This window comes from Mytilus trossulus, chromosome 14 (genome assembly GCF_036588685.1).
Source record: "Mytilus trossulus isolate FHL-02 chromosome 14, PNRI_Mtr1.1.1.hap1, whole genome shotgun sequence".
NCBI lineage: Eukaryota > Metazoa > Mollusca > Bivalvia > Mytilida > Mytilidae > Mytilus > Mytilus trossulus.
In genome coordinates, this window is record NC_086386.1 from 45,298,007 (window position 1) to 45,313,124 (window position 15,118).

A 15,118-nucleotide genomic window follows, 5' to 3' on the forward strand; every position below is an offset into this window, starting at 1 on the left:
ACATGCACATTCACATATTTATATATACTCAAATAAGCTCTAGAGAGGCATTCAAAATTGTTGTCATCCCAAATGTTGTCCTGATTATCGCTTCGAACGCGTCAACGTCCGGATTAATTTGTATCGGGGTTATACGAGGTGGACCATATAGATAAAAAAAAAAACAGCAGAAGGTCACCAACAGGTCTTCAATGTAGCGAGAAATTCCCTTTAAACAAGTTTATAAATTTATTATTTAGATATAACAAATATTAATATGGACTAATTCAAGTACACCTTCTATGGTGCACTCAACTTAAGTGACTCAGCAAGAGTTTTTTTTTGGAATTTAAAGGTTGTTTAGAACACTGTTTACTAATATATTTCTTTTTTTGTGTCGTAGGGTTGCCTTCTCATTTATTTGTGGTTTACCATACATTTCATTTATTGTTTTCAAAAAGTCCTAAACAACCTTTAAATTCCAAAAAACCTCTTGCTGAGTCACTAAAGTTGAGTGCACCCTAGAAGGTGTACTTGTATAAGTCCATATTAATATTTGTTTTAACCAATAATATCTAAATAATTAATTTATAAACTTGTGTAAGGCAAACATTTCTAGCACTGCATCGATAATGTTCTACATCAGGCATCGAATTGCCAACTATGATAGTACAAGGGAAAAGAAGGGCTGTGGGTTTTCTATAAAATTTCCATATGATTAGCTTTAATCAACACAAGGGTACAACAATCCGTAAACAATCTTAATCAAAATATTGATATGTAGTATAACGAACCAGATATCAATATTTTAATTAGATTGAATCCTTTAACTGAGTTTTACTGTGCGTATGTGTTTGTTGTTTTTCTACATTGGTTTGAGCCGGGTAGAGGGGAAGGGTAGAGATGTAAAAAAAAAACCACATGTTTAACCCCGTCGCATACTTGCGTCTGTCCCAAGCCTTTGGCCTTTGTTAGTCTTTTATGATTTTTAATTTTAGTTTCTTTTATATATTCCGGAGTTGAGTATGACGTCCATTATCACTGAGCTAGTACACACTATTATATAGGGACCAGCTGAAGAACGTCTCTGGTGCGGTTTATATTCGCTTTATTCAGGACCAATTGATGGCCTTCGGCTGTTTTCCGCTCTTTGGTCGGGTTGTGGTCTATTTGACATATTCCCAAATTCCATTCTCAATTTTACTGTAGCTAGGAGTGGAAGTTAGACATGCTCCAAGGGCAATCAGTATATATATACTGGTAGTTTAAGTAAACAGAATTAGTACGAAAGAAATCAAAAGAAAGGGAATTGTAGCAAGTTCAGAGTGGAAGTATGTAACTGTCCCACCCACTTCACAGAATCTATCTGCTGTATTATTGTTAATTTTTAATTGTCTCGTCTGTAACATGCAAGGAAATATTTGACACGAACGTTAAGCAAACAATATTTAAGTTGGTACCTAACACTTTAATTAACTAAAATTAATTTGGCTCGTTTAATTTTCTTAAAATTTTGACAAAGTAATTACTTTGACCCTTTGACAAAAATATAAAAAAATTCAAAAGATTTGAACCAACCGTTTAATCAGAAAAATTACACTGGTTATATAGCAGTTTGGCAAACACTTATTTTGATCATTGAGAAGCTTAATATTCCCTGAAGAACACAACGTCATTTAAAAAAACGTTCTGTTGATTTTACAGAGTTATCTCCCGGTAGTGTTAGGTACCACCTTAATCAATCAAATGATTTATACCCTAATATTTGGCTTTAAAGACCATATTTAATTTTAATTAATTGATCGAACTCTCTGTCAATGATTTTCAAAATAATTTACGACGAGCGGGCGACAAATGATGGCAGCTAGCTGTTGTTAGATGTGTATCGAACAGATATGATATTTACGACACGACAGTGTAATATTTTTGTAAGTGAATGTCATGCTGCTCATTTAGAGCCCTAGATTGGAAAAACAAACATTGATTCGTCTTCATATCCTATATAATTTATGTGTTCTGGCATTGAAATCAGAAATGTTCCAAGCTTAAACCGGTGCAATCCAGTTCACCAGTCAGGCTTACAAGAATCGTCTGCATTCAATCAATAGTCTTCTTCCGTAACAGACATTGATTTTTTTGTGTGTATTGTAACGTTGTTTGAAATCGTCGAAATATAGTGTATTTTTTATGAAAATTTAACATTCATAGTGTTAGAAAAATAATATATTGAATCAGTGGACCGTGTAACAAAGCGTGTCCATGTTTTTCTACCTGCTAAATAATAGCCAATAGCGTTAACTGTCTCATTATCATTTATTAAATGTACATGAGAACACGGATTGCTTGTGAAGGAGCGTTTTTTCATTCATATATATTGTGTCTCGATAAATTAAACATTTAATCGTAAGAGCCGGGTTTTATTTATTCAGCAGTACTAGTTCTGTAGCAACAGACGACTAATTACAAACATACTTGGATCGGTAAGTGTATTTTTAAGTTAATATAATTATGTTAATATCAGCGTGATTAGTAGTACAATGTATAGGAAATTATATGAGATTTTTATCATTTCTTTAACAGTTTCTGTTCATTTTTCTTATTTAGATTTATATGTTGCTGTGTCTTTATCAATAAATCAAGCTTAAATGTTACAATTAAATCAATTGTATTATATGATGTCAGTTTTCTTCCTTGTAAGCTTGTTGAATAGGAAACCCCACTTCCCATGTGTTTTGTGTTATTTAGCGTTGAAGGTTAAAATGAAGATACCGGCAAATCAATCGAAACTCGTTGTGGATGTGAAAACATGTTTTAAAGTGTGCGTAACCGGACAAGATTGCGGAAGCACCATGCTTAGTTAAAAAAAAAAAGCAATAGGTGACTGTCGCAATTTTTTTTCACACAATTTTTTTTTTATTTATTTAAAAAAAAACCTTTATTTTCTGTTCATATGTTGATCATAAAACAATGAAGTTTTTCACCGCCTTCCCTATTCAGAAACAAGATAATATGGACCTTTTTCTCGGTGAAAAACAACTTCCTCTTCTCTTTGTTCGCCGCCACGTGTGTTTGTTTGTGTTTCTCTTCGGTTACATGTTTGTTTGTTTATCCGATTTCTCTTTGTCAAAATGTGTAATTTAATTTGTTTACCGCTGTATCACATCTTATTTTCTTCATGGTATTGACAGGGCATGTATAATTGCACTATGGGCTGATATGGCTCGATCGGGCTATACAAATTATCTCCCTTTGACAAATTTTATTAAATTTCAATTTTTCGATTTTTATGCAGAAATGCAATTTAAAACTTTATAGTCGTTTTAAAAAGAAACTTGTAAAATATTTATGTGTACAAATCAAGTTGTATCATGACTTTTGGGGAAAGATTTTTGCAAGGCAAAATTTGTAAAAGTACTGAATTGCAGAATTATATTCAGCTGTTCTTCACGTCACGTCTTGATTATCATAATTATTTTTATGTCTGTAGTACTAATGTGTATCAATGCACTTTCAATTAAAAATTGAGAAACAAAAACATTCCTGAAAAAATTGATTGAGCTTATTTAGACAGATCGAGATATATAAGTTCAAAGATACCTAGAACTTGATTGATGGAACCATGAACCATGCTGCAGTGAACATGTAGTCAATATATCATAACATGAAACTTTCATACACCTTTACAAAATTGTTCAATATTTAAAACTTCAGAATATTACTGACTGAAGTTTTAACCATCATCAAGAATATTTGTTCGATTACTGGACTGAAATGTATTAATTGATTGACGGTTGTTTAACGTTCAATGTAAAAGAAATGTATTGAGGAGTAATATTAGACTTTGACTCGAAAATCGCTTCAGAAGGCCTCACGAAGTAATGGTTCTATGAGGGGGTTGGTCAAGGTGTGGTCAGCAACTAGACTGATATAAAAAAAAAGTTGTGAAAAGTACCTATCATAATTCAATTTTGGGATGAAATTAACTAGTTATGGATTAGGCAAAAAAAACCAACAACATATATTGCTGTTATCTCCTGGTATATAAATGAGGAAGATAGTTCTAGGCAAAATGATTTTTATTTTCTAATTTTATAGGAAAATATTCTGATCTTCATCGGTACTTTACCGAAAATGTTTTGACTCCTAACTGCACTTCACAACCCATACAATGTGTTCGGGTAGGCACGAACTATTTTTTTTATAAATTAAGATTAGGTGGGTGGCAAAAAAAACAATATAGTTTTAATATGGAGGAATACTTAGAAGAAATAATGTGATGAAGTATCAGCAATAACTTAAGTTCTTTTTAAAATTAATTTTGTAAAGGTAAATTACAGGTGAGAATATAATAATAGTATTCGATATCATTTTGTGGTAAAACCTACTTCTCTTATTTCGTAATGCACTAGGGGGATTTCATTAATCTCGTCTTTGGATTTAAAGTTTGGTTACCCTTTTGTGTACTGTAGATCCTTAGTATCAATCTGGAGATTTATTGTATTGTTCCGATATTATCGCGTTAGATTTATACGAACTGTTTTTGTTGATTCGCGTTGACCGACAAAGCTTCACCGTAAATAGTAATTTAATCATTAATTTGGATTTTAAAGTCGTTAATCTTTCTAAAATACGAAAAGATACTATTTCTACCTGGACACCGAGTAATATATATTGTATATGTGCATGGACTGTTAACAGTGTGAAATGGAGCAAGGTTTTCAATTCAACGAATGCTACACATACATTGACAAATTGCCGACTGCCGTGTTATTTACTTCCCATAAATGCACACAAAGAATTAAAAGATATATTATCAAAATGCAACACAAGGAAATAAAAGAGTCCAAGGCAATTGATTAAATAGAAAAATATAATCATATTAAACGAGTACTCGGGAAGTTATCGAATCAAATCAATATAATTTATTTAAAGAGGTACTACAGACGAATGTTATCGTACCTGTGTACCGCCTAACAGCAGTTACCCTAGAAACTTGTTGTAGACCACTTTCGAGTTCATCCGTCACCGGAAAAAACTCGTGAACTATACGCCTTTATCACCGTCATCTGTGCGTTTAGGGGCGTCGTCACTTCCCTACAATGTTGAGCGAGTGGTTGGAAAATTATAATTCTATATTGTACGAATTATTCGGCAAATTGAATTCTGAAAATAGACAATCAACACTGCTGTCATTAGGGAGTTGTCAGTAAGTACCTACAGAGCAACCATTATTTCTAGTTTATCCTGCACAAAGACGATCACTAAGACGCTTGATGAACGTAAATAGTGCAGGGATACAGGCGAGCCCCTCTATTTGGTAAATGACGTCATAAAGGCGTGCATAATTGACGAGTTTTTGCCGGTGACGGATGAACTCGAAAGTGGTCTATTGGAATAAACATTCTAATTTCGGGGCCTTTTATAGCTGAACATGCGGTATGGGCTTTGTCATTGTTGAAGGCCGTACGGTGACCTAAAGTTGTTTATGTTTGTGTCATTCTGGTCTCTTGTGGATAGTTGTCTCATTTGTAATCATACTACATCTTCTTTTTTTATATAGAACTTATTCCGTTGTGAACAAATACGTTTATATTTGTTCCATTGAAAATTATATTTCAGAGTATGTATCCCATTAATTTGTAACTTAAATAATTAAGGAACTTCTATTTCACGACGCTTGGTCATTATTTAAGATACAAGCATTGTTCTGCATTAGCAATTAAACACACGACTATGCTTACAACAACATGTATCTATTCGTGTCACATATATACGAACTTTTTATTTATGAAAAGTTTAATATTCATTATTTTTTAATTTTATCATCATCATAATCATGCGTTAGCTATTATACAATAGTATATCTCTGAATGACAAACATGTGAATATTTATTTATAAAAGTTGATTTAACATACGTCAATACACAAGTTTCTCATTGAAACATCTGCGTTTTATTGATTGAAACTATCATGATTCAAATGCCCTTTCACACCTAGCTTGAGGTGACCTATTTCATTTCATATTTTGGCACGACCTCTGGCTCTGTTAGAAATGATGTTTGCACGTAGTTGACAGAATGCGTTTACTAAAGTGCAATCTATGGAATTGAAAAAACCAACGTAAATTGCAATTAAAGGAAATTAAAAATGATTTGAAGCTTTGCACATGTTGCAAGGTTGTAGACATTAAGACAGTGGATGGATCACGTTATCGACAACCCATTGGAATGCATATAATCTTGGGCTTCCTCTGCAGAAACCTTGATCGTTGTAAGCCGTGTGTCTTGGCCCACGTCTTTTGCGCACTGCTCCATCAACATATAGATCGATTACGCCTCTTGACACAAGAACTAGATTCAAGATTCAAGATTGTATTCCTAACCTCCGACACATACAGGTATACAAGAGGACTTGAACTTAAACAGGAACAGTGCTTAGCGCTTTGTGTGTGCTTAATTATGCAGTACTTGTCACTGGATCATGTAAGCAGCGGTGTTCTCGACTGACTACTTCGCTCGGTTGATAGATTGATTGAAGCGTCATCACAAATAATAGAACCAATTGTATGTGACCACCCTACAACAATGACGTAGTAATAGTGACTTTCTTTCCGTTGGAAAATCCAAAACCATCTCGGGGACTGAGATCTTATAAACATGAACACTAGAGTGTAGAAGCAAGGTGAAGCAGTGGATCGAACGCCGTACACTTACCAAATCCAATTTCCCATTCTTTTTAAGATATACTGTGTTCATCTAGTGACAGTTAAGAAATTAAGTTTGTCATTCCTTGGAATGAAAATGGCTATGCATGGTAGAAATTCTAGGAACATTACAAATTATTTATTAAGGGTTGTGTTACTCGTCGAAGGCTTTGCATTCTGAACAAATGCCATCGGATTTAATGTCTAAATATCGACTTGCTAAGTTTAATGTTGAACTGAACTGACTATATCTGGGGGTTTTTTAAATGGGTTAATGTTTTTGTGTACCAATATATTAGACTTAACTGAACAAAACGGAGCTACACCTGTCGAGCACATCTTCTCTTCATGGAGATGCGCTCGTTTTGTTTATCTAGATGATAATTTCTATACAATAGTAAATGGACTGATCATTATCTAAAATTAAAAATATCAGTTTTCAATGCCTAAAAAAAAGAAAGAATATATAATTCAATGTTATTATTAAATTTTGCCACACAATATGATTGAGATAAAATATGCCGTTTCTTTAATAGTTTTAAAATACTGCTTTTACTGTTTGATTGAATTGTATAATAACAGCATTGTAAGTTCAAAGTAATTGATTAACTTTCTTGCTGACTTCACTCTTTAAATCCAGGTATGCAATTACATGTCAAAGTGTTCGTAAATAAATAATCAGCCATGATACCATTCCATATTCAGCTTCCTAGCAACCTTTCATAACGTCATGCTTCCCCTGTTTTAACAATTCAAATCAAATCAAATATTTCAATGTCGTATAAACTTTACAGTTTGTGACCAACATATATTAACACAATAAATTAACATACATATCAAACATACACAATAAAAACAGCATCAGAAAGTGTTTATCATGCTAAACAGTTGAACTTAAGTTACAAAAAAACCTTATAGACCATATGTAGAAGTCGAAGGCATAGTATCTTCTCTTGCAGTTCATAGAAGCCGAACTATATATATTAGAGTTAGAGGAGGGGATAAGGTCTCTGCACAATGCTAGGCGGTGTTGTCGTAGAAGTTAGAAATAAAGTACAGGTTCCAGCCCCGGCGCCGGGGAGGAAGTTACGAATCAAATCTACTCTAACATCGTTAGGTTGATTTTCTAGGCACTTTATATATATATATATATATATATATATATACAACTCGTCTAAACATCAACCCAACAATGTTAGTTCTGTAAATTTGCTTTCGCATATATATATATATATATGAATGGTATTACTGAAACTATCGGAGTCTAACAAGAGAGAACATGCACATGTGTATGAATGTATCAAATATAATCAGTCGTCTGTAACCATCACTTATTAGTATTCATTATCTCGCCTTGTTTCGCCTTCTTGTGGTCTTTGTTGGTATCGGTCTAGTCGTTTATCATGCAGTATTTATGTTTTTTTTTTAATTCGAATACCGGTGTCATCAACTTGTTTTGTGGCATACTACGGCGGAAGTTTGTCTGGTTAACGTGTGTTATAGGAATGTTGTTCATTCGTAAGCAGATAAGAAAGGCAAACCGAACCCGAAAATAATGATCTTGTCTTTTATATATAGATGTCTGTTTTGTTGTTGGTTAGCTGTCATTGACGACTTACATATAATCCATACATATAGTTTATTCAAGGTAAACTTACAACTCCATTATTTCAGTTTGCTCTATTTGCTACATGTAATATTGTCTGTTTGTGTTATTTTACTGGAGACCGTAATTTATTTAGTGGAAAACAAATAGGGATTTGTAACAGTATTTGCCTACCAAAGTTCATTCAATAATGAAGACGAATGAAAGAAGAATGTGTTGAACAAATCAATAGTATTGTACGAAATCGACAGCTGTAAAGGATTGTCCATATTTACCTTTAAAGTACAATTTGTATATACAATGTTGAAAACGCTGGCGGTCATCACAGACATGTGTAACTGTATCCCCGCCGCTTTGTTTTGTGTCTGTCCGAAGCCAGGTGCCTATAATACAGCGGTTGTCGTTGTTCGCTTTCTGTCACAAATTGTTTCCTTTTCTTGATTAGTTTAGAACTTTCCTCTCGAGAACCCTCTATAGCTTGCTCTGTGGTATGAGTTAAGCATTTTCTCGTTTCTCGTTTTGTTTATATAGATTAGACCGTTGGTTTTCCTGTTTGAACGGTTTTTCACTAGTAATTTTGGGGCCCTTTATCGCTTGTTGTTCGGTGTGAGCCAAGGCTCCGTGTTGAAGGCCGTACTTTAACTTATAATGGTTTACTTTTTAAATTGTTATTGGATGGAGAGTTGTCTCATTGGCACTCACACCACATCTTCCTATATCTATATACAGTTCCCTTTGCGCATTCAGGGCAATCATATTTTTTTACCACATCTCATCAGTTATATATAAATTGAAGGTCTGTAACGAGGTATTTGAATCGTTATTTTATTCTAGTAACATGTTTATAGAAGCATTATAACCAAATGAAAGAATTTACTGAAAACATAAACCGGTAAAATCGTTCTACTTAATCTAAATGTAAATTTCCACAGTGTTTGTAAAAAGATGTGGAATGTTTGCAAATATGACTAGTTTGCATTACAGACCAAGTGATTTAAAAAAAAAAATATGGCATAAGTAATGGGTCACTATGTGGCTTTCACATAAGAAGTACAAACTATAGAAATAAGTTGAAAAAGGCTAGACCAATGAGATCGCCACAAAGCACACAGAAAAAAACCCTATACTTGACTTTAAATGTACATAAATAATAACTACAAGGTACAAATATGATAGTTAAGACAGTAACTGAAACTAGCCCATATCAATTTACAAAAGATATATCATTTTTTTCAACAATCAAACCACATCATTTGTAAGAGCTGTATTAAAGACTTTAGACGTACTTCTTCTTTCCTAGTTACCAATGGAGCCTCGAATTGCTGTATTAAAGATTTCAGGTGGACTTCTACTTTCCTAGTTACCAATGGAGCCTCGAATTGACTTTGTGATATGTTAATTAAAAACCTTGTGAACTCTGAGGTATAAAATATCATACCATGTTATCACCTGAAATCTAGAGGAATTGTCTTCCAGCCTTCAACACAGTTCAAATGACATGGATTTCACGCCTCTCATTCTATCTAGGATTAACCAACAGAATATGAAAAGCTAAGCAGCAAAAGCAAAAAAAATCGATAGATATCTAATGAAATTCTCAAGGACAATATCAATCTCCCATGCAGAGTTATCGGTCTTTGCTCTCTCTGCATGAGAGATTGCATCAATTTAGCACATTATTATTATCGGTGTCTAAGTCTGATTTGTAGTCATAGCAAAAAAATCTTTTGTTCTTGGTAATATTTATTTGAGGTTACGTAATAATATAATGTTAATTTATTCAGGTATATAAGGGATAATAGCTATTCCTCTCCAAGTCAATTACTCTATTTTTACAACTGCACTATATAACCGTTTAAAGCTTTGCAAAGTACACTGTACTAGGGGTGTTTACTAGAACGACATTGGCTATCATCGAGAGTCCCACACGGTTCACATACGAACACATAACATACCCACTAGACGTCCTTCACCGAAAATATTTCACAGTTATCATGGAAAATTTCACATCATGTATGGAAAAGTACTGACAAGTTCCTACTCTTAGTAAACTTTCAACAGATCATTAATATGTATGATTGAATTCATTATTAGATTTATTTTCTCACTGAACGTCGAGGGTTACTGGTTTAATCTGATCAGAGACAGAATATATGCATGTTTAATCGACCCATTTAATCAAGTTAATATGTAGGGATGAAAACTTGCAGATACAGCATATTTAAAATATGTCCCGTGTTCTTCACATGCAAGAAAACCATAAACTTATCACTGCTTCTATTTATGAATTTAGAATATATGTTCGTAACAAGGATGAGTTGTCTCAATGGCACCTACACCACATCTCAACAAAGCTGAAAGTCCTGTGACTGATCAAGCTGAGATGAGTCGACTTCGTTCCTTGCTCCCAGTCACTACATATGACCTCCAGGTTCTACTATTTTAAAAACATACATGGATTTTCTCACTGCGAAGACCCATTGGTGGCCTATCAATTTAATGATATGGTTGTAATTATAATTTTATTCGTTTCAACAAGCGTTCATCTTGAAAATGGAGAAGACCGATCGAGATGCTAAATTTACAATTGTATAAACAAATTTTCAGCCACAAACACATTTCTAATTGATTATTCTACCGGCAAACATTGAAAATCTGAAAAACAATAGTTCGTTTCATTGAAAAAAAAAGCATATTGTTTAAACGGTATCCCAGGCAACGAAAAGATATGAATAATTTAGTGTGACACCAATATTTTAGTACACACAACATGTGTTTATTGAATAGCGTTCGTCAGCATATATCAAGACTTCAAGGTTGCGTTGGAAGCCTAACAAAAAAAACCTTTGGGTGAATCAACGCATTAAATTGAATCCAAGAGTGACTAAATAAAGTTCAATGCATGTATTTTATTTGCAAACAAACAATGTTATGATTTAGATAGACCATTTATGTAATGCGGCAAGTGTCGAAGTAATGACTTCTTTGCAAATGGTATTAAAGAGGAGTGACATGAATGGACTAATATAATCCATCAGATATGGTAATGACCCAGTATAGTCAACGTTAGAATCGATCCCCGCGCAAATATTATGTATGCCTTTGGAACATACAAACTGGTCATAAAAAAACCAGGTATCAGTTCAAGTAAACGTGTAATGGTTTACTTTTTAAATTGTTATTTGGATGGAGAGTTGTCTCGTTGGCACTCACACCACATCTTCCTATATCTATGTATGACACAAAACGTACGCCACGCTTTTTCTTCCCTTTTCTGAATAAATTCAACAACCACATAAGAACATTATAGTGGAGGGGAGGAGGAGGGGGCAACATGACTGTTTGTACAATCAAAAGGTTCGAACAATCTGACAAATGTTTCATTGGTTCGGGGCCTTTAGTGGCTATAGTTAACGGTATGGGTTTTGCTCATTGTTGAAGGCCGTGCAGTGACACATGCTGTTTATATCATCTCCATTCAGTCTCACAAAGAAACAAACCACATCTACTTAATTTCATGACGCATGTTGTTGCGCACATGTTATTTGTGTGGTCAAGGTATAAATCAAATGGTAATATAGAGACACAAACAAAACAAGTTAAGTTATTTAGTTTTAATATCCACCAGGTCGTAGATATTATTATAAACAAGAAAACATGACCTTAAAATCAACTTGTTTAAGGATTTAATATGGAATAATGGTTAAATGTTTAACCGCGTTTATATGGCTGGCTTAAAAATAAGACCGGATTTATAAAAAGACCTACTTTATAATATACAAAAGTAATGTTTTCTTACATATCTATGCCCTTCTTTAAAATATTGAAAATAAAAAGTAGGCAGAAGTTACGAAAAGATCTACATAATGATATGCTGATGTCTGCATTGTGATATACCCTACTTTAAAATGTATAAAACCGGAGTTTATAAATGCTATATGCAAATGTATTATTTAGATAATGATTATGAAAACTATATAATGTTTTATTCATCTGTAATTTTGTACCCAAAACCATAAAGAATCCTGAACACATTTAATGATAATTATGCATAAATACAAAGAAAAACATACATTTGTGTGTCTCGTTGCAAATCATATTCTTTTACATGACCAGTTTTGTAAATAATTTATTTGACCTACTGTTAGTGTTGGTTGAAAGCACCTTAGAGCTTATGTTATGTTCTTGTTTGTATACTTTTGCAACTTTAAATAATGCTTACTTATTTATTTATTAATACTTGATCGATGACTGTTAGTCCCCGAGGATATCGACAGCCCTGTAGTCAGTGCTCCGGTATTGATAATATGTACTACTTTAAAACCCACGTATATAAATGGAGTTATTTTTTAGAAACTCAGGTCGGTTCAAACTCGTTTAGGCAATGTTGACCTTTCATGAAATTGGCTATTCTGTAACATTTTCTCTTTGGTCACATATAGCTTTTTTACGTTGCCGCATATTTACGCATCAGAGGACATATTTAATTCAAGCGTTCCTGATAACGGTAAATGCAATAACGCGTTTGACGCACGAAATTTATAAAATGTGTTTTTCGTTAAAATGTTCCATCTTCATTCAAATATATATGTATATTGAATAAACATAAACATTTCAAAACTTAGGTAATGTGAATACATCACCGAGACAGCACGGAACTTGCTAAAAAAATATATCCCATCTAAGGTCAATAACAGACAAATGTCTATGAATGCCATAATTCAAAGTTTTGTCTTGCGATTAAACAAAGAGTATATGTAAAGAAGTCATTAAAAAACATATGCTATTTTACTGTGTTTAGTGAACTGTAAAATCAAGACCAATTTTATATATAATTTTTAAAGTTCAAAGATATTAAAATGTGTTCTAAGTTTCAAGTTGATGTGAGCACAACTTCATGGTAAACTATCTTTAATTTGAGAATGTCCAATTTCACTCTATCACATTTCTACTTCAATGCCCATAAATTCGGGTCGTCAGTAGAGAGGCGAAAGATGCAAAAGGCACATCCAAAGTCGTAAGTTGAAAATATGACAACGCCATCATAATGAACATGTGTACTTTGGTTGATGTGACCATTTCTACAAACTACCTTTACCATGATAACTTAAACCTGAGACGGACGGACTGTCGAACAGACGGACGCATAGACTAGAGCACAGTATGTCCCTCAGCTACCGTAGGCGAGACACACAATTAGATAATTGCCAGATATTAAATTATTTAAATTATTTAAATACATGTAATAAGGAAACTAGAAAAATCCCATGGAAAGGTCCAAAGTCCAATCAAACTGTCAGACAATTCCATTTCAAAATGTCAAGAAAGAAAATACAATGCATATTCAAACGACAAAGCCCTCACAAAAAAAATGCGCAACTCGGGAGCTCCGAAAGGATAAACAGATCCTGCTCCACTTGGATAATAAAATTGAGAATGGAAATGGGGAATGTGTCAAAGAGACAACAACCCGACCAAAATAAAAAAACACAACAGCAGAAGGTCACCAACAGGTCTTCAATGTAGCGAGAAATTCCCGCACCTGGAGGCGTCCTTCAGCTGGCCCCTAAACAAATATATACTAGTTCAGTGATAATGAACGCCATACTAATTTCCAAATTGTACACAAGAAACTAAAATTTAAATAATACAAGACTAACAAAGGCCAGAGGCTCCTGACTTGGGACAGGCGCAAAAATGCGGCGGGGTTAAACATGTTTGTGAGATCTCAACCCTCCCCCTATACCTCTAACCAGTGTAGAAAAGTAAAAGCATAACAATACGTAGTCTAGATGCACATCACTTGTATTTACCACCGTAGAATGATACACAAATATCAATGGAGTTTCAATAGTACATTTAACATCTAGAAAGTCATGTGTGTCAATACAAATAATGATAAACCATGACGATGATGCATTGTTAACTGACATGCGTAGTCGTTGACGCACAGCATACTACACTTATATATATAAAGACTTCAACGTTACAATTAACAAACAACGAACAAAACTAAAAACATTTTTTTTTACAATATAGAAAACAATTCAAATAGAATGGATGAAAAACATAAAATGAAAGGTATGTTATACGTATGCTAGTTTTTAATATATATATATATATATATATTTATATATATAATGTGATAATAGGATCTTCTGGCTTCAAGTAATATTGTGTCGACTTGGAATGAATGGAAAAATTGTCACATTTAAATTTGATAAAAAGTTCAGTCTTTCAAATCAAATCAAACTTCACTTCAACCATTCTTCTTATTTTAAGAGTTCTAGAGATAATTCAAATCAAATCAAACTTCACTTCAACCATTCTTCTTTTAAGAGTTCTAAAGATAATTCAAATCAAAATTTGCACAAAATAGACGTACTTTCTGTATAGACAAGAGAATTCTGGTTATACAATGTATAATAGTCCATACAGTTATCCATCTGCAAGCGGCTGTGTCATCATAATGCTTGTTTAACTTTGAAAAAATAACCTAGTTGTCATGATGAAAACCTTTTATTGCTCTATTGAATTTAACAGATCGATATACATGCCTTGCTGTTGGTCTCGGGGGAAATGGTCAATTTAAATTGAACAAATACCAACACTGTTTGAAAATGAAATTGTTTACCTTTCCATTCCCGAACTTCTTAGTCGTTTATAGAGTAGCCATTCTTGTTCTGTCTAATTTTTTTTGCGCTTTAAAAATTGTGTATATTCTTTGCATTGGTACGTTATTGTCTTTCCTGAAGATAAATGGTTCATATTAACTTTTCCTATTCAATTAAATAAACAAGAACCCTTTGTTTTTTGTTGTGAGAGCAGGA

The 15,118-nt window shown here is 33.4% G+C and overlaps 1 protein-coding gene across 2 annotated transcripts in view; it reads left to right on the top strand.

Annotated features, from left to right (window-relative positions):
- Window positions 1-2,115: 2,115 nt before the first annotated feature.
- LOC134696081 (sodium- and chloride-dependent taurine transporter-like) overlaps window positions 2,116-15,118 on the top strand; it is a 33,887-nt gene continuing 20,884 nt past the window's right edge. Inside the window, exon 1 of one of the 2 annotated variants that reach the window (XM_063557671.1) lies at window positions 2,116-2,459. Coding sequence is in view for 1 of the 2 variants with exons in the window: in XM_063557669.1 (XP_063413739.1) it covers window positions 14,345-14,369 (25 nt within the window). In the remaining variant the exon portion in view is untranslated. Of the gene's footprint in view, window positions 2,460-14,212; window positions 14,370-15,118 lie in introns of those variants that run through there. The other variant, XM_063557669.1, reaches the window with a different exon arrangement.